The 27,375-nt window shown below is 38.9% G+C and overlaps 1 protein-coding gene across 1 annotated transcript in view; it reads left to right on the top strand.

Annotated features, from left to right (window-relative positions):
* GUCY1A2 (guanylate cyclase 1 soluble subunit alpha 2) overlaps nt 1–27,375 on the top strand; it is a 162,888-nt gene that overhangs the window by 82,656 nt on the left and 52,857 nt on the right. The window contains exon 5 of the mRNA XM_075198820.1: nt 25,022–25,507. Coding sequence (XP_075054921.1) covers nt 25,022–25,507 — 486 coding nt within the window. The remainder of the gene's footprint in view (nt 1–25,021; nt 25,508–27,375) is intronic.

Here is a 27,375-nt window from a genome sequence, read left to right as displayed (position 1 = left end):
GGAGAACTGAGGCAAAAAAAGCTTTTCAAATGTCAAGTTTCTGGCTCCGACCTTTGTAAATATTAAGGTAAATATTTGCCTTTGAATCATGCAAATAACTTTTTTTTTTCGGAACATGAAACTCAATGTCAGATTTTGCACATTTTCATTCTTTCATTCTAGCATGCATCTGATAGGAGATTTGCTGAATCCATTATCCTGAATTATAGGACAGTAAACATAAAAAAAAATAATGATAATAATTTATAATTATAATTATTATATTATGAACAAATAACTGAATTGGACCCTAGTAACATTGAGTTTAATTTCAAACCAAAGTTTGATTCTTTTATGGATGAACATGTACGTGGCCTACCATCAGTACAGGGGAAAGAGATGAGGGGGCCCTGGCAGTGTAACCCACCCTCACCTGGTCCCCACCAGGGGTAAACACAGGATTTGTAGAGAGGGGTTTCCACACCATGCCACCAGTGGGCGTGATCAGCATGCATGGCTTGGCTATAATTTTAGACAGTGCTTTGTTGCTCTCCAACTCTTCCTATCCCCATAATATACATGGGCAATGCTGCGTGGACTACTAATAGGTGCACGCAGCTCTCCCTTTTCAAGCAGAGCTGTGTGAAGCAGGGACAGGGTCCAGCCACCTCAATTATACAGTGCACCAGACTTGGAGAGGGGTTTCCAGGCACTAGGAAGCCCCCCTCGGTTTGCCTATGCCCACCCTCTTCTGAGCATGCACAAGAGCCTGTACTGCACATACGATAGCAGAGCAGTGGTCTATGCTAACAATGCACATTGCTGGCGTATGCGTATTGAAGCCCCAGATGGGACTACACTGAGTATGTTCCAACCCCGCATGTGCTCAGAAGAGCAGAACAAGGTGACTTAGGAGAGTGGACCATCATTATCAAGCTCTCCCCCAAAAATTGCTCTGTGGCCTCGTGTGGCCGTTTTCCGTCCCCTGATTCTTGGCACATTTTTCTGGAAAAATTTATGAAGTAAAACATTTTTGACACCTCCCAATATTCCTAGGAACAATTTGGGACACAGAGTGTCCAATAAAGACGGCATCTTTAAACTGTGAAGCCCCTCTCTTGTTGAATCCGAAGATAGCAAACACTATAGTTAGTGTATGAGTTTCTCTGTACTAGACACAGTAAGCCAACCTCAAATTGTAGGTTAGAAAGCCTTGAAATGATTGTGTTTAGTATTGTTTTGTTTATTACTTGTCAGTTTCCTTTACAATTCATGTATTACTCACTAAATTGAGACATTTCAACTGACTTACTCAGTTGGATCATTTACTGAACTTTAAGAGCTGTGAGAGTATTACCTCGCAGCATGTTGTAGGCACCTCTGCTCTGATTTTTTTGCTCACAGGGAAGAAGTAATTTCACATGCCAAAGTACTATCTCGCAATCCATCAACAAATACGCTTTGTGCGCTCATTGCATAATATTTACTGTTACTCGAATGGTTCTTAAAAGTGAAAAAGTAATGTCAAAGCACTGCTATTACATTTGAGTCTTTTCATTATTCATTATCATGTTTCATTTTAATTAGAGATGGTCACTGACCCCCGTGTTTTGGTTTTGGATTCGGTTTTGGATCTGGATTACCGTTGTGTTTTGGTTTTGGTTTTGGTTTTGCAAAACTGCCATTGCGTGTTTTGGTTTTGTTTTTGGTTTTGTTTGGTTTTGTTTTGCTATTTTTTTGGAAAATCCATGTTTTTGGGCCTAAATTAACCCAATTTAGTGCTCCAACTGTTTTAGAGACAAGTAATCTAATTGTTGAGGTAATAAATCATCCAAAAAAACAGTTTAATTCTTCGTTGGTAGGCCTATTCTACACACAAAACAGATTGTCTTCCTCTCCATCTATGCATATTGGCAATGCAGCCATCGTCTTTGAATGTATATTACACCCTACACTTATAGTTAAATATGTAAAGAAATGGAAAAAGCCAGTTTGGTTTCTGTCTCTCAAGGCCCCCCTCCACTTGTATAAAATACCAAAAAATTCAGCCATTATAGACTGTACAATATTAATTGACATGGAGAAAGCCAGTTTGGTTTCTGTCTCTCTAGGCCCCCCTCCACTTGTATAAAATACCAAAAAATCCAGCCGTTATAGACTGTACAATATTAATTGACATGGAGAAAGCCAGTTTGGTTTCTGTCTCTCTAGGCCCCCCTCCACTTGTATAAAATACTAATAAATTCAGCCGTTATATACTGTACAATATAAATTGAAATGGACAAAGGCAGTTTGGTATCTGTCTGCATCAGATCCTCTCTCCACTAGGAGTAAAATAGAAAACTATTCAGCCGTTATATAATCTAGAATATAAATAGAAATTGAGAAAGGCAATTTGGTATCTGTATGCATCATAATCATCAACATCATCATTAGCGCCCTCGTCGCCTACACAAATCTCCCCCTCATCCTCTTCTAATTCCAAAGTGGCATCCTCAATTTGGGTATCACCGGCTACACTCGGGCTATTAAGGCACACATCAGCAGAATGCTCACGATTAGACATCCCACTGTTGGATGGACTCTCCACAGGGATTGTTGTCATTTGTGAATCAGAGCAAATATTCTCCTGTAATGCCTCACTGTTATCTTGCAGCTCGGCTTTGACGCGTAACAGTAGTTGTGCACCAATTGTAGGCTGGGTAACTTTTTGGGATCTGCCACTAATAGCCAAAGGTGAAGGCCTCATTCTCTCTTTGCCACTGCGTGTGTAGAATGGCATGCTTGCAATTTTTTTTTTATCGTCACTTAACTTTTGCTCAGTTACACTTCTTTTTCGCTTCAATACAGTAAATTTTTTTTTGGTTTTTGTTTTTTGCACTAATTTGAAAACACTCTGTTGTTTGACATCGCCTTGGCCAGATGACGTACTGGGAACACTAACATCAGGACTGGTGACAGAACCTGGTTGCTCATTTAGATCATATGTGGACTGCTTTGAATCCATTCTGAGCGCAAACCACTGGGGAGTGCTAAAAATTATTTAGTAGATTCTGCTGACAGTTATGACTTTTGACAGCCAGAAATATTAATGCACAATTAGGGAGGACACCCCAAAAGCACTGAGGAGTGCTAAAAATTATTTAGTAGATTCTGCTGACAGTTATGACTTTTGACAGCCAGAAATATTAATGCACAATTAGGGAGGACACCCCAAAAGCACTGAGGAGTGCTAAAAATTATTTAGTAGATACTGCTGACAGATATGACTTTTGACAGCCAGAAATATTAATGCACAATTAGGGAGGACACCCCAAAAACACTGAGGAGTGCTAAAAATTATTTAGTAGATACTGCTGACAGATATGACTTTTGACAGCCAGAAATATTAATGCACAATTAGGGAGGACACCCCAAAAACACTGAGGAGTGCTAAAAATTATTTAGTAGATACTGCTGACAGATATGACTTTTGACAGCCAGAAATATTAATGCACAATTAGGGAGGACACCCCAAAAGCACTGAGGTGTGCTACAAATTATTTAGTAGATACTGCTGACAGATATGACTTTTGACAGCCAGAAATATTAATGCACAATTAGGGAGGACACCCCAAAAGCACTGAGGAGTGCTACAAATTATTTAGTAGATACTGCTGACAGATATGACTTTTGACAGCCAGAAATATTAATGCACAATTATGGGGGACACCCCAAAAGCGCTGGGGAGTGCCAAATATGAAGAAAAAATAATAAACCTCTATCCTCCTCTCTGCACTAGCGATTTTGGTTAGAGCAATTGCAAGAACAATATTGTATTCTCTGTCCCTGCTCTAATTAGCCTATGACTACACCCTGCTCTCTCCCTCTGTCAAATGGCGATGGATTGCTGTGGAGGCGTGTATTTATAAAGTTGAAGTATCGCGAGAACCGAGTCCCGAGATCCGGCAACGTCACAATGACGTTCGGCCTCGATTTGGATTCGGAATGGGCGGGAGAGTACCGAGCTGCTCAGCTCGGTACTCGGATACCCAAAGTTCGGGTGGGATCGGTTCTCGGAGAACCGGACCCGCCCATCTCTAATTTTAATAGACTCCCCATAAGCTACTTGTTTGACTTTCACCTATCTATTATATAAGTAGGGTTACATGGGGATTGCTATAATTTAAAGCTCATAGTATTAAAATAAATACATTGGGCCTGATTCATTAAGGAAAGGAAAGTGAAAAAAATGAGTAACTTTGCACCTTGGCAAAGCCATGTTGCATTGGAGGGGGGAGCTAAATTTAAAATGTGGGGACAGATTTATAGTTGGGGAAGGACAAGTCCTAGATCAACTTTAAATGTCAGTGTAAAAACTATCAAGTATTTGTGTGCTATATAATAGATCAGCCAGTATTTAACTTATGTACAGAATAATAAACTCATTTGCACCTCTTGCATTGCAGCATGGTTTTGTCCAGGAGAAAACTTACTAATTTTTTTTGCCTTTCTTCCCTTAATGAATCAGGCCCATTGTGCATGTGAAGAAATATTCACATTGTATAGTATTACTCTTGACAGAACAAATAAAATTGATGAAATTAGTGGAAAAGTAGTAGATAACGACAACTCCGAGGTGTAGTAGCGGAACTACCATTGGTGCAGCAGATGCTGTGAACCGGGGCCCATGAAGATCATAGGGCCCGCTGCATGGCAGATGCAGAGGGCCTCCCTGCACCTGGGGCCACAGCTCGCTAGTTCTGCCTTTGTCATGGTGGTATTGAAATGTAGGGGACACAATAGCTCAGAATAAAAAATCATGAATACATCTTCAAAGTATACCTCCCCCTTGCAGTCTATGTTAATATTATGTCTAAAAAAGGCTCTATGGGGTGCAAAGTAAAATACATGATGTCACATGACCCTGCAACCGCTCCGGAGGCAATCCACGGCCCATCATATACAATTTGCCCGGTAAATTACTCCTATCTAGTTTGTATAGCTCTATTTTGCTGAGTAAAGCAAGGAGTACTTGGGAATGTTTGTATTTTCCATAAAAATACTTAGGGGAACATTTTAAATATTTGTGGCTATTAGTTTTCATTCTATAAACTGTACTGCAAAAATAAATGGGGGGGGGGGTATTCTATAAAAGAGGAGCACAGGGAATGTTTCCTTAACTTGTCTTTCGGACTTTCCTATTTTTTTACTCCCTATTCTATAATGTTATACAGCTTTTGTCTCTTCTTATGTTACTAGGAAGCAGACATGCTTAATTAACACCACAATCAAAAATTCAATCAAACTGTTATAGTTGTTTAGTATGTATTTTGTGCATTGAACACGCTATATTAAAAAAGTAAGAATTATCCTGTCTGAAGAGAATTGAGAATGACTATAAAAATGTCTGTTTTATTTAAAAAAAAGTCATAAAAAAAACTATTTAAGGACTAAGAAAAGAACATTTTTACATCCTAAATTGATACTTTTTAATAGCTTATGGTTTGATACTGTACAATTGTTTGATCAAAGGTATTTTGAAGGACATTTTCATATACCTACACTTTTATAGAAAAATTAGACTTTAAAGTATTTTATTTCCTCTTCTATCTGAAGTTTTACTGCTTCATCTTTACTGCAAAGATTAATTATGACTGGATCATCTTTATCCAACAAAACTTTGTTGGATAAAACAAAAACAAAAAACAGGAAGCAAGATATGGTTCACTGACGCTCTCTGTGAATCCTCCAAAAAACCCATGTCTTTTCAGCTCACATTTACAATTCAATAGAATTTTAAATCAGCCAAGATGAATGAATCTTGTGCACATTTGATTTATAAAGACAGTTTAATGTGAGCAATGCTTGGGTTTAAAAAGACACATTAGGCCTTGATATTGTACAAATGTTTTCTCTCCAGTATACTCCATAAATCATTTAGGTCCGTTTTATTTGTGCATAGAATCAGGCATATTTATAAATGGGCTGCAGTCTTCTTGTGAAATTCTGTCTCTTACTGTACTTTACGCCTAAGGGAAATAGTAATGATAATTTAAAGATCTGTGAGATTTTTCTGTTGCTATGCCAATGATTTTGGAGATTGAAATGGACACTATGTACTGATTTACTGTCTACATCCAAATAAATAATGTCCTGACAAGAGATGAGATTTTTTTTTTAAAGTAGAATATTCTCCTCATTCCATTTAGCCGCAGAACTCAGTGCATTTCTCCAGCACAGTTTGGGCGTCAGTATTCCATGCGGAATTCTCACTATCGTACTTGTTCTTTCATTCAAACCACATCACAGAATGAACTCACACTGCTGTCATTTCAGCTTTAGTTGTAGACTAAAATAAAAAAATGCTCTACGGAATGGCGAAGAATGTATCCCCATAACATCGTACTCATGCTAAATGGCCTCTTCTACAGTGAAAGTGTATTTGAACTACATTTCACCACAACTTTGCTCTTCTCCTAGTCCCATTATTTGACCTATGCTTCCACATTGCTAATTCACACTTAGGAGTCTATTTAACAAGGTTGGACGATACGGAAGATGTTCGACCGCTGCTTATCACAGCAGTAGAAAATCTTCTATCTCCTAATTTAAAAATAAAATTTTGCCAGGACAGCTGAGCAATGCTCAGCTCCATGGCAGCAGTAAGGGGAGTCTTACAATTTCACCAATCAGAGCAGGGTCCTCCTGTGCATTCCTGACCTGGCTTCGCCGGTTGGGCTTCTAGTTCCACTTTCTCCAACATTGAAAATATCCAGGAAACTTGCACCTAATTTAATTTTCCACCTTCCCCGATAAGTCTGGTCTGAGGTGAGTTCTGATAGAATCCTCACTCTAGGCGAGATTCAATTCAGCATGATGTGTCTCCGGAGACACATTGTACCAATGTTGGGGCTGATTCCTTACCATAATAGCCGTCAGTATCTGCAGCCGACATCGTAGTGATGTCTGCCAGCACAATGGGTCCAATTGAATCTCCCACAATAAGCCTCTGCACTGAGGTTCCTGTGCACTCTGCACTCAGACAATAAACTAGATGAATAGATGGATTACACTTTATTACATTGTAGATGCCGAGACCTTAAGTGGAAACAAGTTATTCAGCACTAACCGCAGTGCATAAATATTCCTCATCACTGCAACCATTCAGACTGTTTATCCTCAGTTTCATCCCTTTACTGTTGCCTCTTCCTGCATCACCATCTGCGATTCTAAAATTACTTATTAAAATTGATTGTTATCCACATATACTACTGTTATCCTCACTGGTTATATTTGCTAATACCAGCTTGATTCCATTTTCACTTTATTTACTGTGATGTGCCTTATATATGGGAGTCTATTGGTCCTCTGGATGACCATGTTTTTGTTTTTACTCTTACCCCCCTCAGAAGCTTCCTGAATACACTGCTTGGTTGTATTGGGATTTCTCCCAATGTTTCCTGAGACTATCTTGGGACCCACAGTTCAAATCCCAGTGTCAGTCACTTGTGACCTTCTGAGGGAATGATGGCTAGTCCAGGCTCTCTGCCCTAAATAATATTCAAAATGGATGTAGTTTTCCTACTGACATTGAGAAAACACTGTTTCACTAGTTAGGCTCCTGAAACACTACATGGCATTTTTCTTACCCATTTTTTGTTACCTATTAAACAGCAAGCCAATCACTGAGTATTATTTACTGCCCACAATTCTATCTTTAGAATGAACACACAATCAGAATTCTAAAAGGCAAGTTTTTTGTTTTTTTAAAAGATGTCTATTGTCAGTAAGTTATATAAACACGTCAGTTATTTCAGGTAGAATATTTAGCTCAGTAATACACAGGCTTTGGAATATATCAATGTTTCAGTTACTAGTACCAGACTTACTTGCTTTCTAGTGAATCTAGGCATCTGTTTAATGCACAAATGATGTGTAGCACAAGTATGATAGACAAGACATTTGAATTCATAACTGTGCAATCATTATATTTGAAAAAATATATATTCTTGCCTGTATTGATTAAAAGTAAATTTCAGCCATTTAATAGAAATTGATTGTTACAACTATCTTTGGAGTGGATTGGACCAAACAGGAATAAGCTATGAGGTATGGGCAGGTAAAGGGGGAATTCTAATTGGCGTTTAAATTAGGCCATAATTACGTGAAAGGCAGGTTTTTATTCATGACTCAAAACACCTTTCTTATTCATTTATTTCATGTGTTTGTCCTACTGTAATAATAGGTTGTCATACTGAGACATTATGCAGTCATTAATCTCAGAGCTGATGCCAGACATTAAGCATTGTTGCAGACTGAAGGTCTGTGGGCTTGATATAGTGGGGTCACATAAGGTGACTTCTTCAGCAGGCAATTTAGGTCACCTCATTTGCACATCCAGCAACTGTGAGATCAAAATTCCTCTATTGCAATTTTTCACGCCATGATTTGTATTGTATACGTTAGAAGTTTAAAATGAAATGCTACAATTCAACCACATTCATAATATAAGTAGCGAAATTCACATTTTTCTCTTTCTACCAGTGAATTGTCAGATTGCAGCAATTTGCTACGATTTGCTGTTTCTAAACATTCATTCAACCCGCTCTCTTTCTAGAAGCAATCTTACAATCTCTATAGGAGATACAGGCAACAGAACACAGTGAGTTAAAGCTACTCTTAATATTCTGCTAAGCACCTTAAATATTTATAACACTATGTTCTATGTCTTTGGTATAATCTTTTAATATTTCCACATACCTCCCCCCACACACACACATATTTGTGGCTAATAGAAAATCTAGAACCATTTTATGTTTTATCTAAAGTTTTATTAGCTCTAACTTCTGTTATTTTACCTTAATGCAACCTTTTAAAACCATTTTAGGCATTGCTGGGTAGAGGATCAATGTATCCCATAGTTGCCTACTCTCCCGGAATGTCCAGGAGACTCCCGGATTTGTGGGAGTTCTTCCGCACTCCCGAGAGAGCAGGCAAAAATCCCGGATCCAGCTGTCGCCATTGTTTGAGACGGTGGGGATGGGGCTAAATGCGCCATCGTGGCCCCGGCCCCTACTGTGATTGGTTAAAACTGCCTAAGATTGACAGGGGCGGAGCATAACAGCTCACCACGCGTGGCCATGTCCCCCTCGACGGACCCCCTCCCGGACAGCTGCCTTCAAATGTAGGCAAGTATGAGGTATTCACTTCCCCTTTCATTTCTAACTACTATCTGACTTTACATCAAAGCTAGCACTTTTTAAGGTACTTCTACTTTACTTATTGGACTGTCACTGTTGCTCTTTCAAAACAATATTATCTAAAATATTCAAAAATCATTTACTCCCTTCACGACTAGCTAAATTCCAAAAAATCATTGAGATAGGGCAGGAGAAGGTCATATTTTTTCCATACACAAAACTTGGAATATATGACTATTCTGTAAGTCTCACTCTAGCCATGTATGATGCATTATAGCTAAAAAAAATTGTAACGTTTAACTGTTGAAGATTCCTCAGATCCTTCAAATAATCCTGACATTAGAAAGTAAGTTTCCTTAAGCCATTGTTAAAAATCCACTCAAACATATCCTACTCTACAAGTTACCAAATGCATGTGAGTAGTATTTTGACTAATTTTATTACTACAATTACTTAGCTCCATTCCTTTCATGATATTTATATACCAAGTCTTACTTAGAAAGTTATCATCATTATCATCATCTATTTATATAGCGCCACTAATTCCGTAGCGCTGTACGGATAGCTCACTCACATCAGTCCCTGCCTCATTGGAGCTTACAGTCTAAATTCCCTAACATACAAACACACACACACACACACACACACACTGAATGGGACTAAGATCAATTTAATAGCAGCCAATTAACCTACCAGTATGTTTTTGGAGTGTGGGAGGAAACCGGAGCACCCAGAGGAAACCCACGCAAACACGGAGAGAACATACAAACTCCACACAGATAAACCCATGGTTGGTAATAAAACTCATGACTCCAGTACTGTGAGGCAGAAGTGCTAACCACTAAGACACAGTGCTGCCCGTGTTATCTTTTATTTGACCTCTTTCAGGGACATATGGAATAGATAGGGAATCACAGAGAAAACTCTCTGTATGAATAGGAACACGTGCACATATCCAACAGTTGGTTACATTGGTCAAATTAAAATACTGCGTAGCCATCATAAACCAACTATTATCATATCATAAAGCAAATTGAATAGGAAAGAGGAGAAGCAAATCAAAAGCACAATTTTACTAATCCCCAGCAGTGTTGGTCCTTCCCATCTTGTACGTTTTGGAGACACAAGTTTATTGTATTCAGATGTAGTTGCAGCTTTAATGTTGATCATATCCTCTTGAAGAAGGGAATTTGTATTCATTATTATTTATTTATATAGCACTACCAGCACCAGAAAAGTTAAATCCAAGATGCCAGTACTGTCGCCAGCCACATGAAGAATAGCCAGGGTTACCCGTCTTGTTGAATTGTGCAGTAGCATACATGATTTAATTTTTCATAGAACGTGTGAAAATAATAATGTGGAACATCAGTATTGATTGTTATTAGAACTTCCAGGAAGATCTCTGTTAATCAATTTGCATTGATCAATATGTACGTTTTTAGTCCTCTACGCGTTTTGTAGTAAACTTTATCAGGAGTGGAACCCTCCTGATGAAGTTTACTACGAAATGCATAGAGGGTTGCCCTCCTGATTAAGTTTACTACGAAGCGCGTAGAGGGTTTGGCTTGCAAACTGTTACTCAATCGGGTGCATTTTGAAGATTGCTGGGAGCGTGCTTTTGTTCAATACGGAAGCTTTAATGAGATACAGCTATATTATACTGTTAAGAAATAAGAGCTCTCCTGTTTCTTTGACCTATCATCTGTGCACTTACTGTTACTATAATGTGTAGGATCATTCCTGCAGTTCACTGATTCAGCTGGTTGCTAGGCAAATAGTTACAAGCTTCATTTAGCTCTCAGTCTGGCAGCCTCAGGTGTGCAATCACCTACAACTCTCATGCAGCTAATCATTCTACAGTTCTGATTGGTGGTGCTGCATTTATAAACCTCTTCCTGGCAGCATACCAATGCAGGTGATAGTTCCTGCTTGACCTAGTTTGCCTTGTATCCTGACCTGTTCTGCTATCAGTATTTGACCGAGATTGTTTATAGGAATTGCTGTCTTCTCTACTACTGATTCTTGACTTTGTTAAATAGATTTGCTATCATATCCCTTCCTGCCCTGACCCCTAGCTTGTTTAAAGGTTTCCGCTGTCTTCTTTATCATCATCATCATCGACATTCAATTAAAAAACACCAGCAAATTCCGTAGCACTTTACAATTGGGAAAAAACAATGATAAAATAATACTGGGTAATACAGACAGATAGGTAACAGGGTCCTGCTCGCAAGCTTATTATCTATGAGACAATAGGAGTTGGATACACAAGGGTAAGTGCTATATCATATTGCATATTGATCCAGCTAGTATTTAGTGGGCCATATGATCATTCACATAGCAATGTTGGTCACTAGGGCTGTTGTCTTGTGTTAGCTGTGTAGAGGGTGGTAATAAGGTAAACTAGGGGGATAGAGTGGTTGAGATATATTTTAAGCTTGTCTGAAGAGGTGAGTTTTTATAGCCCCCTTGAAGGTTTGAAGACTAGAGGAAAGTCATCTCTACTCCTGATCCCTGCCTGTCTGACTCTGAGGTCTGCCAAATACATTCTGGTTGCTCACTACCTGTTACTGTGAGCTGTCCACTCCATCAGACAAGTGCCAGACTACTCTACATTAACCCTTGCCTGTCTGGCTCAGAGTTCTGCTACTATACCCTGGTTGCTCATTACCTCCTACTGTGTTCTGTCCACTCCACTGGGCAGGTGCTAGATCAGCAACTGTTACTGAGTACTGTGGAACGCAACAAATTCCTTGGAAAGGAAGGAGGAGAGATAGACCATTGTAAGGCTCTCTGTTTCAAGAAAAATTGGGAGGGTTTGGAAAAAATATAGGAGTCTTGGAAGAATATTCATTTTAACAGCATTAATACAACCTATGCTGGATAATATATAGTGTCTCAAAGTCAAATCAAGGTCAGACTTAAGCTTAGAGAGCAATCAAGGAAAGTTTGCCCAGAAAAGTTGATAATATAGTTTAATTATATATATCCCGACATACTTAATTTTAGGTTGGTGCTTAAAAGAAAGAAAAATTTTGTTCTGGTCATGTATGCAAGGTAAAAGTTTAAAACTCTAGCTTTTTGGAAATAATCCTATATACTCAACAGTGACCTTATTGTTTGATTTCGAAATAAAAGAAAGAGTGGGAAGTAATGTTAGCGGCTCCATGACTTTCAGAATTACTTTGTTTGCATAACTGTGTTCACTTTGCCCCACTTTAATAGAAGAAATCTTTGAGTTTGCATTAATAAATTTCTCAGTACAGCCAAACAACCAGATCAATCTAAGTATAAAAGGCCAAGATATGCGGTTTACTCCTTTTTCAGCGTCAAATGCTAGTATCAAAGAGGAGAATGTTTATTTATAAATAGTGTGGATCATATCAATGGTGCGTCTGGTATTATCTGGCCCGGAATGAAATTGATCCAGGTGGACCAAGGAGTCGCAAATGGAATTCAGTCTATTCGCCAACAGCTTGACATAGATTTTGTTTTAAGTAAATGTTTAGTAAATATCTATGTTTGTAGCTTGCACAAAGTGTTGGGTCTCTTCTTGGCTTTGTAATCACCACAATGTGAGCAATTATTGTTGTATTGTAGGGAGCCCCCTCTAAGATGTTGTTACAAACTTTGTAAAGAAAGCAAGCAATGTGAGGTGTGAATTTCTTAGAATATTGGGAGACAATCTGTTAGGACCTATTGACAATGATGGCTTTAGGGTTTTAAAGGCTTTACTATTATTGCAGGATAATATCTATAATATAATGGTCTCAGGATGCTTTACTGTTGGCATTATACAGGACTGATGGTAGCGCTCAACTTTCCTTCTCCGGACAAGCGTTTTTCCAGATGCCCCAAACAATCTGAAAGGTGATTCATCAGAGAAAATTTCTTTACCCCAGTCCTCAGTAGTCAAATCCCTGTACCTTTTTCAGAATATCAGTCTGATCCTGATGTTTTACCTGGAGAGAAGTGGCTTTTTTGCTGGCCTTCTGGACTTCAGGCCATCCTCCAAAAGTCTTCGCCTCACTGTGTGTGCAGATGCACTCACTAGTGGTGTCCCAATCCCGCAGCTGAATCAACTTTAGGAGACGAGACGGTCTTGGCACTTGCTGGATGTTCTTGGGCGCCCTGAAACCTCCTTCGCAACTATTCTCTCCTTGAAGTTCTTGACGATCTGATAAATGGTTGATTTAGGTGCAATCTTACTAGCAGCAATATCCTTGCCTGTGTAGCCCTTTTTCTGCAAAGCAATGATGACTTCACATGTTTCTTTGCAGTTAACCATGGTTAACAGAGGAAGAACAATGATTTCAAGCACCACCCTCCTTATAAAGCTTCCAGTCTGTTTTTCTAACTCAATCAGCATGACAGAGTGATCTCCAGCCTTGTCCTCGTGAGCCTGTGTTAAAGAGAGAATCAGTGACCTAATGTCAGCTGGTCCTTTTGTGGCAGTGCTGAAATGTAGTGGAAATGTTGTTTTTGAGATAAAGTTCATTGCCATGGCAAAGAGGGACTTTGAAATTAATTGCAATTCATCTGATCACACTTCATGACATTCTGGAGTATATGCAAAGTGCCGTCATAAAAACTGAGGCAGCAGACTTTGTGAAAAATAATATTTGTGCCACTCTAAAACTTTTGGCCATGACTGCAGAATAGAGTACAAGAGTAAAATCTAAACCTGTTCTGTCCTTTCCTTTTTTCCAATCTGAAACTAGCAACTCCTGACAATGTTTCTACAGTTTAAATATTATTGACCCTTTCAGAGAATGCTTATTCAGTCAGCTTAAAGGTGTAACATACAATATACACTATTATTATAGGTGGCTATTATAGATTTTTTTAAGTACATATATTTGTTGACTTTTCATTTCACTGCGGAATGTAAGTGAACACAACTTCGATTTATCACTGGACAAGTAAGCACAGGGAAGCAATACTGCACTGCCATGCCTCGGTGAATATATTGATATTAATGGGAGTATACTGAGGAGTCTGCCTTCAGAACTGTGAGTGCCTTGCTGGGACGGACTGTTCCTAATTAGGTAATTCAGCACTGTGGATGATTGCAAAAAAGAGAAGCGCTTCAAAGGAAAATATTAGAGCCCGGCTGTGAGAAAGATCTGCTGTGTGCAACAGCGGCTGGTAATTTATTTCATCGCCTCCTCCCTCCTGACACCAAATGGACTAACTTATTTCTCCTATATCATCAAACATATGTTTTTTTTTAACTGATGAATAGTGATTATATTACTATTATTACTACCAGTGTGGGCAAAATATTATTTATGGGCAGCAATATTTGGCTGAAAAATATCTTTTATCAATTTACATGCAGGTATGATTATTTGTTTTTTAGACTATATGGAACCTGAAAAGTATACAGTTTATCTGCTCATTATATTTTTTTTAGATGTAGACAGTTATCCATTGATAAATATATCTATTTTACATGTATTATATAGATTAATATGGACTATATTTCTGGCCAGAGTGAAAATGTTTTGATTATATGTGAGTGTTTTTAAATTTATTGATAAATCTATATTTTTAGATAAACAAAGCCCATATATATTCTGTTTTGGCTGAAATATAATTTCATATTCTGGGGAATAGAGATGTATATAATTCCTATTTGGTTTCAGGAGCGCTGTTCCTTTTATTCACAGCCAACCTTTTGGTATATTTTACAATAATTTAGCATATACATAACCTCATAATATTTCTTAATATAATTTTTTATTTTCTTCACATATATTTTCAATAGATACTATAGGGTGTTTGTTTACTAATTCGATAGATAAAAGCTATAGAGGTATATCACAATAGACCAGGGGGTAAATGTATCAAGGTGCAATTTTGCAAAAGCAGCTATTTTCTCGGGAGAGTTGAAACTCGCAGATGTATGAAGCAGAGATTTTATGCAAAATTGCCAGAGTTGTGCTTCTGTCAAAATCGCTATTTGCAAAATTGCCAGAGATCAAACTCCCGAATGTTTGCCACTGCAGCTAGACAAGTCTCAAATGTATGAAGCTGCGATTAAGCAAACTCAGGAGAGTTTGCTTTCCAACACGCCAGATACAACACGCTGCTTGCTAGCAGCGTGTTGTATAAACACATCACTGTTACACTGCCTGTCAGTGTAAAAACTGTAAAGATTAGATTAAAGTATAAAAGAAAAAAGCATGGGGTCCCCCCTCTATTCATGCTTAACCCTAGTGCTGCCTGACTACTGCTGGTTCCGTGAAAATCGGGAAAAAATTTTGCTTGGGGTCCCCCCGATTTTCACTTAACCAGCACTAGGCAAACCAGCTGGGGTTGGAGGCACTATAGCAGGGGGGACACGCAGCAGGGGTCCCCCTGCCATAATGACTAACCAACCACAGACTGTTCAGCACTGGGCTGGATTCCCTAGGGAGTGGGGTCCGCAAAAAACAACAATGAGTGGGCCCCCCCCAGGGACACCCAGCCCAGTGCTGATAGCACTAGAGCTCTTCCTACCCACGTGGGCTGTGGGTAGTAGGGTAATAGCGGCAAAAAATAGAGAAAAAACAAACAGACGCCATTTTGTTTTGTGGAACTACAAGTCCCAGCCAGCCAGGTTGCCCAAAATAGTGTGGGCATGCTGCTGCTTGTATAACTACAAGCACCAGCATACCCACGGCAGCCAGGGCATGTTGACACTTGGAGAACCACAAGTGCCAACATGCCCTGACACCCACGGCTGCCTGGGACCTGTAGTTCCACAAGAGAAAATGTTTACAAAACCACCATACCCTCATTAAAACCACTAGGATTTATTAAAAATAATAAACCCACAATAAATACAGTAAACACCCTCATTGATACCACATATTTTTATTAAAAATAATAAATTCCCTGATACTCACCAATGAAGTTTTCTCCGTTTATCTGCAGCTTTCAATCCAAAAATGGCTTTAAACCAAGTCCAAAATAAATTTGTATCCAAAGTCCGGCTTGCCCCTGTCCCAAAGTAATTTATACTTCCAAAAGTCCATGCTTGCCAAAGTCCAAAAACAATTTGTATTTCCAAAAGTCCAGCTTGCCCCTGTCCCAAAGTTATTTGTACTTCAAAATGTCCTGGCTTGTAATCTGTTTAATTCTTCGCCCAGGGGGGGCCCATTGTTGATTAAAGTCTTCAGTTCTTCACCCAGGGGGGGGGCCATATTTGTACATCCCACGATTCTTCTTGCTTGATTGTAGATAAATAAAAGGGAGAAGCCGCCGCAAACAGCTCCTAGCTAGCTAGGAACTCTGCTACGCTCATTGCGCTATGTCTATTTACAGTATCAGGTGATTTTCCCACACTAGTGGGGAAACCACCTAATACTATAAATACAACAACACTCATTGCGCATCGGAGCTCTTAGCTAGTAGGAACTCCGCTACGCAATGATAGTATTAGGTGATTTCCCCACTAGCGTAGCCATCGCCTACAGACAGTGGAAGTAGGTCTCCCGAGACAAAAATGCCATTTTGATGCGGGGGACGGGGCCAAAACAACGCAATTCACTGCGAATCGCGTCATTTAGTGGTGGCAGTAGCGGGATGCAGGAGATTTGCCAGCTCTCCCGGGAGTCCGTGAGAATGACCCGAATTTCGGGAGTTTCCCGGACATTCCGAGAGAGTTGGCAAGTATGATATTATATAATGCATGAAAAACAAATTCAACTTTCTCAGATCTGAATTTATTCTGAAAAGGGATGAAAATTTGCATATACAATAAGTCATGGTGATCAGTAGCAAAATCTATGAGCTCTTAATGCATTTTTTTTGCATTAAATTTGCACATTTCCATAAAAAACAGCATATGGTGTTGTAAGCAATGTTAGAATTGCATTAATTTTACCTAAACATTGCAACAAAGCTTTCAAAACACCATTCATGTGAATTAGCTGTAATATTTGTGATATCTTGAGATACTTTGATCAACAGTGTTGAGTTTTTCTCTGTACATATCTAAAAAAAAATATCTAACAAAAAGTAATTTGATTCTCATGTAATCATGTTCTATCTCAGATTGTTTACCTTACTCTTACAGTGAGCTGCAGACTCTCTGCAAAGTACATTCATCTTTATAAAGTTACATTATTTTCTTTACTGCGTTCCTGTTCCCCACTGTGCAATGATTGCATTTTATACATACAATCACAATCATTTTTCTTTTATCCTTGGCACTCATGTCTTCACTGTCCATCCTCAATATTGCTGTTATCTCACCTTCACTCCAAACTTAGATTTTTTTCTCTGTTATTATTATAATTTTAGCCTTCAGCGTTGTATAGCATACTGGTATGTTTATCTAATTTATTCTTTTTATAATACTGATGGAAAACATGTTTCATCTTCAAGGTTCTTCTGCACGGCATTAGAATTTCACTGTACAGTAAATGCTTTATTTAGTCAGTCTTCAGAACATATGTTATTAATAATAATAATAATAATAATAATGATAATAATAATTTATCATCTTTATCATCATCATCATCTTTATCATCATTATAATCATATCTATCATAATCATGAACTTTATCATTATTATCATCATCATCATCATTATCATCATCTTCATTATCACTATCATCACCTTTATTATCATTGTCATCATAATCTTTATCATCATCATCATCATCTTTATCATAATTATTATCATCTCTATCATCACCCTTATTATCATCATCATTATCATTTTACTCATCCTCCTCTATGGATATATTCCACAGCACTGTACAGAGATTTTTCACATGAGTCTATGATCCATTGGCTTTTAAAATCTAATTTAGCTGATTAATCTCAGCTATAACTTTGAATTGTGGTTGGAAACTATATAGTAAATGTAATTAACCCTAAATATGAGAAGTGTTACTGTGCAGTTACCCACACATACTGAAAAAGAACAGAATAAGGATGTTGCAAAACAAGTTCGATATCGACCTAACCATCCTGTCCCTCGTTTCTCATAAAATGTGGAGCATAACAACATGTACTTTTTATATCCCTGTTAGTGTCCCCAGCTCATCAGAGTGCAAGTGCAGTGTCTTATTACATGGGGATAAGGGGGGCATTGTAGACATGTCTACATAGAAGACTTTTTCATTCCAACAAATTGTGTTTGTTGCTATTGCAGGGATGCTGGTATGCATTGTTCTCAAATTGAAGCCAGCTGGGTTATGGGTAAGGATTGGGTGGTGTGCAGTTCCAAGATACAGTTGAGGGGGCTGTAGCTCCTGATAAGCTGGAAACTAGTTCTGGCTGAAAAAGCTTGTAAGGGGTTAATACTGGGAGTGTCACTTAATTATCTTTGCCTTGCCCCTTAATTAACCTGTATGTACCCATTGTCTCAGTTTGTATTTTGCCAGACACTATTAGGATGAGAAGTTACAACCCTGTAACAGCTCCTTATGACAGACAGACACTCTCAGAGGATCCAGGCCACCCCTGAACAAGCCCCTGGAGCGCTGGAGCGTAGGAAAACTACAGGGTATAGAGGAGAGAATGGGGTGGTTGCTGTTTTCTTATTGCTTACATCCTGGGTAGAACTCCATCATTGAAGTGTAGGCTTCTGCTGGACTGAACATCCTGTTAAGCATCCAAGTGACTATAGCTCACTAAGATAGTGGGGTGAGGGAGAGATAATGTGGTAAACTTGCCTGGAAATTATTTACTGTTATGCTAGTGATTGTTTTTATTACAATAAATATACTGTTGTACCTTTCTAACTGCATTTGCCGGAGTGACTATAAGAACCCTATAAGGTGCTGGGTATGCTTCCCTGGCATAGTGAGGCACCCCTGGGTGTCCAGCCAGTGTGAAGTAGGTATAAGTGGCCCAGGTACACCCATTATCTTCACAACGGATACTGGGAATTGAGCATCATCTGGGAAACAATTATAGTGCGACAAATACAGGAAATACGAGAACCGATTTTGTCTACTTGTCCTTACAGAATAACACTAGGTACCAAGAACGACGCATAGCATATAAAATAAGAGAAGTAGAGTAGTGTTGTGCTATTACCCCTACAGAAAATAAAACAAGAAGACAGAATTGTATTCAGAACAAAGAAAGGTGGTATTGTACAGTCAGACATTGAAAAAAGAAAGGATTTGGCGCTCTATCCAGGACAAAAATACGTTTTATCTGTAACAACAATGTACTGACAGATTCCTGCATACCTGCTGCTTATATCTGCTGTGCCTTTCCTGATGTATGATTGAGTATCACTGTCCCCTACTGCCCTGCTGAAACCACTCAGAACAGGAGGCTGTCTATTAAACTGTACTGAATGCCAGTCTAGGTTTCCCCTGGGAGATATTGGGTGTGCTTCTTTTGTGAATCAGCCAATCAGGAGCAGCTGAGTAGTGTGCTGATCATAGCTGAATCATCCATTAGGCAACCTAGGCTTCCACCTAGGGCGAGTGGGCACTGAGGGGCCCAGATTACCATATACCGGTTTTAGGGTTTGTTTGTTTTTTTGACAAATGGAGGAAGGAAGATGGTCTATACCAGTATGTTACCTAAGGCCCCATGGGTTCTTAATCCGGCTCTGGTGCAGATTGTCATTATCATCATTAAATTCTTGGTTTGACCTGACTTCTGTGACTATTACCTGCCTGACCATTGGCTTTTTGCTTGCTGATTTTTCCTTCAATAATAGACTCACTGACTCTACTGGATTTTGTACTATCTGTTGCCTGAATTATGGTTCTCTTTCCTTACTACACTATGTTCATACTTGCCAACTTTCTAAAGTTGGCTTCTGGGAGCCTGACGGGGGAGGTGGGCATGATGGGGGCGGGGCTCCAAATTTCGCGTCATTTTGGACCCGCCCCCGTCATGTAATGATGCAATCGCGTCATTTTACACCAGGGGGCGGGGCCAAACACTGCGATTCCCGGTGAATCGCTGCGTTTTGGACCTAATTCTGCCCAAGGGGGCAGATGCAGGAGATTGCCACACTCTCCTGCATGAGTCCAGGAGACTCACGTGAAATTCGGGAGTCTCCCGGACATTCCGGGAGAGTTGGCAAATATGACTATGTTAATATTGCTGGCTGCAAGTGTGAATACTGGTAGCACCCAAGGACCAGAGATCTAGGGTAGGATGCCTATTATAGGTAAAATGCATACTTAGGTCACTGTTTTAGTGCCCCTACCACTGGGATTGTAACATGTGCAGACATGTACAGACATACAGCTGTAAACACCTTCTGCTGTCTGTAGTTGCTACATTAGGTAATCACATCCAGTATTCTCAAACCGAAACTCAGCAGTAATAAATCAGTGTGCAGCCTGTGGAAATTGAAAATAATATTTATTTATGAAATTGCTGAATTTACTGAATTGCATTTTTTTTATTGTAGTAGCATTGTCAATACATAAAGAATAAATATTGAAGCATGGTCATCATACTTCCATCTTTAATGCAAGTTTTTTACATTTTTTATAAACATTGTAACATATGATATTTATGTTTTTTACTTCTCTCCCTCCACTTTGATCTTAATCCATCCCCATTTGACCTCATGTTCTAATTCACACAACTATTATTATTATTATTATTATTATTATATTTATCCAGTATTCATAAAGCACTGACATGTTGCACAGCACTGTACATTGGGTTGTCATAATACAAACAGATTACACGCAATAACATGAAAGAGAAGGTAAAGATGGGTCAAATGAGTTTACAATATAAGAGGTGTGGGGAACAATGGATACGCAAGGTAGCGGAATAACAATTGTAGCTAGTGGTGGAGAAAGTACAGGAGGCTATAATAAGGCAGCAGCAGTATACGCCACCAATGCTAAACCAGCCATTAGCAACTGGCATTTGTGTGCAGTTACTACATACTTGCCAACTCTCCCGGAATGTCCGGGAGACTTCCGAATTTTGCGAGAGTCTCCCGGACTCCCGGGTGAGTGTGGCAATCTCCCGAATTCTGCCCACTTTACTAGGAAGTTAGAATTAGATCCCAAACGCCGTGATTCCCAGTGAATCGCGGCGTTTTGCCCCGCCACCCACTGTCAAATGACGCATTTGGGTCATGACGTTACAGGGGGCCGAAATGACGCGATTTTGGCCGCCCCGCCCCCTCATGCCCACCTCCACTGGCTGGCTCCCGGAAGAGAGCCGAAGAAAGTAGGTAAATATGAGTTACTAGTGGTATGGTGGGTTGGGTACGCTTTACCTATTACCAGTATTCCAACATGGAGAAGCCCTACAAAGAAAATCCAAAATTCTGAAAAACCGATTGGAAAATAAACAGACTTACCTTCAGCCCGACACTGGACATCTCCGATGAAAGCACCATGCTGACAGCAAGTGATTCCGATTGAACAAGTGTTCGGCATCGCAACGTATTTAAATACAAATTTAAAGCGGCAATTTCGGGTTAAGTGTTTAAACCAGTGGATTCTAAACTTTTTCAGTTCAAGGCACCCTTAGGGCCTCCATATTTTATTTTTTTCAATAATGATTTTATTAAAGTTTTTCCTTTTGGTTACATGGTACCAAAAAAACAGAAAAACATACATTGTAAATTACAAAGGAGACAAAAATGGGAGGGGATCAAGGGGAGGGGTAAAGGGGGGGGGGGGGCAATACACATCACTACGAAGCAAAAGCATGAAACAGTACCACTCTCAGCATTTTACAGATTATACAAGTTGTTTTAAAAACAAGATAGATAGTAGCCCTTTGGTTTTACTAAGGGGAGTTACATGGGGTTCCCCCAGAGATGGGCGGGACTGAGGATTTGGCTACATATCGATTCCAATCAAACCATATGATGTGGGGACAGGAGGCAGAGGAAGAGTAAGGGACACCCATCGTTTCCATGTCACAGCTTAACCGAACCTTAGAAATTATCTTGCCTATGGAAGGCAGCGTGGCTGATTTCCAGGCTTGGGCAATCACCACCCGGGTAGCTATAAAAAAGTGGCGTATAACATATCGATCCCTGAATAACACTTGTGGGGGAAAGAAATGCAAGAGAGCAACTTCTGGTGTGCTTGGGATCGGGGTTCGAATAACTTTAGAAATTAAGGCGTACACCTCAATCCAAAGATCTCTGACCACTGGACAGCTCCAAAACACATGGAAAATATCCCCTATCTCTCCACATCCACGCCAACAGGTCCTGGACTGATCTGGCCATATCTTATGCAACCTATCGGGGGTCATATAGAGTCTGTAGAGTAGCTTGTAAAGCATCTCCGAGTGATTAAAACACCTCGACATCCTGTGGGCGGGCCTCCATAATTTTTTGAAGGCACCGCTAAGCCAAAATAATTACCAAGTAGTCCCCCGCCTTGCCACTGGCCCTGGCCGAGGCACCCTTGTGAGATCGCCGAGGCACCCCAGGGAGCCTAGGAACACAGTTTGGGAACCACTGGTTTAAACACTTAACCTTAGGGGTCCCCACATTTCCGCTTTAAATTTCTATTGACAGAAAGGGCTTCTCCATGTCAGAATAGTGGTAATCACAAAAATGATTGCTACCGGTATGGTACCAGGAAGGATAGTAGAGGATGAAAACATGAAAAATGAACTAGTCTTTGAAGAAATGTTAAGACAGCTGTTAACAACCAGGCCATCGCCATCATTACCCATTTTCCTTGACTGGCCATATCGGTCTGAGAGATCTTTCGCTTGTAGGCTGCATGGACACTCTTGTGTGTTGCATGGGCTACCTGCCAACTCGGAGTAGCTTGTGCCCAGTATTTTTCTTTGTCATCATGCTGGACACAAAACCAGGAAATTTGCTCCCAATCTTGGCTGCTCACAGCTATGCCTCAGAGATCACAAAAGTTAGAACAGAGATGGTAGCAGCAATAAGAGTTGAACTCTCTGGGTCCAGGAGTTGAACTGATATAGTATCCAGTGCATCTTTAAAACAACAATAAACAGCATATTTACATGCATTGAAAGATCTCATCTTCAGCTCAAAAACATTATCATTTTTTAGCAGGTGTATGTCACTAGTAATAATTGTATTTACTTACAATAAAGTAGATAGCATACACGGTGTAAGTATTAAAAGTTACATTACCCTACTTGTACACAATATAGTAATGTAAGCAAGTCTCATATCCTTAGTGTTTTGACAATTATTAATAATTTTCTAAATGCAAATTAAACAAAATACATACATATGGTGGATTCCCCTTTAAAAATCAAGCGGCGATCTCTATCCTGCAGTATTCCAAATGGAAATGTCAATGCAGATGGGCATGAAGAAAATGACTTACGTACTATCCGCTGGAGGGATCAATACACAATATGCAGTATAATTTATGCATTTCTGACCTCAGAGTTTTGGCTGTATACTCACTGACATTATAATTGTGCATGATGTTGAATGTAGAATGTAGTCATTCCATTAAAGGTGTTGGATAAGATAGACAGCATTAACAACCGATTGCTGCATAGGCAATAATCGACCCAGGAAAAGTATTCTAGGGACTGCGCATATATATTATATGTTACAAAAATCCCATGTGTGCAATTACTTAAAGGACAAGTCAGTACTTGACATTCATATATATCAAATGCTTTGTTGTACTGTTCTGATAACTGTACCTGAAATAATGGAAAGGTTTACACTGAACCAAATATTTTCATTGTACTCTTTTTATTCCCCTGTAGCAGATCAACATGTTTGTGGGGAGGTTCTTTGCTAACTAAACAGGAAGTCAATCACACTCTGTCCTCTGTACAAATGCACTTAGTGGATTGGTTGATTCATTTACAGTGACAGGGCCAGTCATGTCACAGCAAATCAAATAACTACAGTTGTAGATGTGGGAGGGGCATCAGCTGTTTGTAATGGATCGAGGGGATAAGAGTTTACCTTTTAACCGAGCTGCAGTGGAACATCAGTATTAAAGTAATTTTATCGTTTTCAAATAAGCATTGCCCAAGCGATTGTATTGTGTTTCCGAAGCACAAGCAATTCATTTAGCAAAAGCAATTTGTTTAGCAGTTCAATAAATAAGTACAATACAGTACAATATAGCAGAAAAGTATGAAAACACAGAATACATGACATTTTCCTTATAGAGCTTCACCGAGGTCCATGGAACACAGCCATGCTTACATGTAGCCCCGTTCAGAGAGAGAGAGAAAAAAGAGAGGTTTGGCTGATAAAAAAAGCTTGGTAGTATCCGGTTACAGTACAGAAAAAAACTACTGAGGATGTCATGGCATGTTTCCATTGGTTCAGGGTTCAGGACAGTCTAATGTAATGCAGGTCTTAGGTCAGTTCAAAGGATTTCTCTGGGAAGAGGGGATCACCTTCCCCCAACAGCTGAAAACATGTGCTTCTCAAGGAAACTGACCCAAACCAGTTCTAAACAACTTAAAACACAATGCCATTTTGATCATTCAATCTTTTATCTTCCATAACTATTGATTGCAGGAAGTGATCGCAAAGCCGAAATTAAAGGATGAGAGATGGTAATGCGCAGATCAAAATGACACTAAACATGATACATTTGCTAAATCCTGAGCCTCAGATACTTTTAAAGTGCTTTTAACATTATTATATTTAACTGTAAACTCTATTACATTTGATTATAAACAACTGTGTGTTGGAACTATTTTAAGGTGAACTATTTACAAGTGAATGTGTAAGTGTATGTTTGCGCTATTTATCGTGCGATTGCGTCATAACAATATCAATCAATATAGTTTATTTCATCCAATTATTCAACTTTGACATCAGGATAACATTGAATAATGCATATGATCTTCATGAATCATATCTTAACATTTAAATTCTGGAGTTTACAGGGCCTGTAATTGTGTATTATATTTTATTATTGCAGGTGATGGAGGTAAAAGGACAAATGATCCATGTTCCTGAGTCCAGTTGTATCCTGTTTTTGGGTTCTCCTCGTGTTGACAAACTGGATGAACTGATGGGACGTGGCTTGCATCTTTCTGATATACCTATCCATGATGCCACCCGCGACGTTATACTAGTTGGCGAACAAGCCAAGGCTCAAGATGGCCTGAAAAAACGGATGGACAAATTGAAAGCCACGTTAGAAAAAACCCACCAGGCTTTGGAGGAAGAGAAGAAGAAAACAGTGGATCTTCTCTATTCCATATTTCCAGGAGACGTGGCCCAGCAGCTTTGGGAAGGGAAATTGGTTGAAGCCAGGAAGTTCGATGATGTGACAATGCTCTTCTCTGACATTGTGGGATTCACCGCTGTCTGTGCTCAGTGCACTCCAATGCAAGTGATTAGCATGCTGAACGAACTATACACCCGATTTGATTATCAGTGTGGCTTCCTGGACATATATAAGGTAACACTTTTACATTTGCAATTATTTAAATAGTGGTTGTAGTTTTCACAGTAATCAGTCTTTCAAATGTACATAATAATTTAACTTTGGTATGTTAATGTCACAAGGTGATGTGAATATAGATATGGGTTCTTAACCATGTTGTTTATGAAGGCTCTCAATGATCATCTGTCAAAATGATTGCATACATGCAAGGGTCTATTTTCTAGAAAGCCTGGGTTTTTTCTATAATTTGGAGCAGCATTCCTAAAATGTTACTCCTGTGCTTTCCCACACTGCCCCTGGCATTCTTCTCCTCATTATATTGTTGACAGTGCGTCTGTAGGAGGAGACACTTGTTGATCAGGTAGGTGTGTATAGCATTATAATACACAAATGATGCTAATAAATGTATAATCTACTGCAGTTATGTAGTTATAATGTGTATATAGTCAATTGGTTCTAATGTCATCACTTCCACGTTCATTAGGAAAACTTATTTTATAAGGAATTGTGTAAACCCTACTGTAAATTATCACAAATAAGGCATACAGCCTTGGACCTTTATATGGTCATGGAACTAGAAAATATCCTTATTTACAGTAGGGGGAACATTATCCGTATATTACAAAGCAGCAAAAATGTCCTATGTTCTATCTGGTTTTTGGATTTGTATAATGGGTTTCTCAATAAGAGATCCCATACAGTAGTACAGAATAATAATCTAATTAGTAATAATGTTTTATATTATTTTGTGAAAGTATCTAATTGGACAACAACAGAGAAAATTGATCTTGTAGTTATATTTCTGGATGCTTTGAAGGTGAACAAACAGTGGGAGACACCAGTAGAATATTTGGCTGTATAGGAAAAGGTATTAGTAGCAGGTTGTGAGAGGTTATATTGCCAAATGATAGTTTAGTTTTAAGCGCTGTGTATAGATATGAAGGTACCATATGCAAAAAGACATTAATAAAATAGAGAAAAATCTTACATTCAGAGAAAAAGTCAAAAACCTCTTAAAGAGATTTACTTTACAGAAGGGAGAGTGGTTATGGAATATAAACATTCAAACGTATCTAAACTTATTAATAGAGTTCCGAAAGACAGCATTTTTCAAAATAAGAGGATTTTTAGAACAAGGGGACACACTTTGAAATGAGAGGGAAACATGATGGACAAGTTTTCTTTACAATAAAAGTGAGAGATCCATGGAATTGTCTTTCAGCAGTTGGGGTGAGGACTCAAAGAATTCCAAAATGTATGGGACAAGTATATCACCTTTAAGGTTTAGATCTAAGATGTAAAAACAGGGGTAGACTAGTGTTTAATTTTTTTTAACGGTATTTCTTCTTCTTAATAAAATATTAATTTGCAGTCAATATTGATTTAATATTAAAAAATAATATTAATTCAAAACTAAACCACGGGTCTCAAAGTTCTCTAATATCATGCGCCAAAAATGTAAAGAACCTATGATCCAATGTAGATTGTCAACATGCTCCTTCTTCGATTTGGAAGAGTGATATGAGATGCAATTTGCCGTCTAACATTCCACTGTATTTGATCCAGCATTCCATCTCTTTTAACAACCAACAAAATTCCCACATTATGTTAGATGTGTTTCCCCTCTTGGGAACACTGTTGTTTCTGTTCCCATGTTCCTTTTATCTGTGGAGAGTGGTCAGTAAGTTACAGAGAAAATTTGTACTCTTGAGCCATAAACTATGAACTGATAAAAGTTATCTTTAGCTTGTATTTTTGTTAACCAGGGCCATCTTAACAACATTATGGGCCCCCGGGCAAAGCAGTGCACCGGGGCCCCTATATATATATATATATATATATATATATATATATATATATATATATATATATATATATATATA

Source organism: Mixophyes fleayi, chromosome 2 (assembly GCF_038048845.1).
Source record: "Mixophyes fleayi isolate aMixFle1 chromosome 2, aMixFle1.hap1, whole genome shotgun sequence".
Taxonomy (NCBI): Eukaryota; Metazoa; Chordata; class Amphibia; order Anura; family Limnodynastidae; genus Mixophyes; species Mixophyes fleayi.
This window is presented reverse-complemented; position numbering and strand designations above follow the sequence as displayed.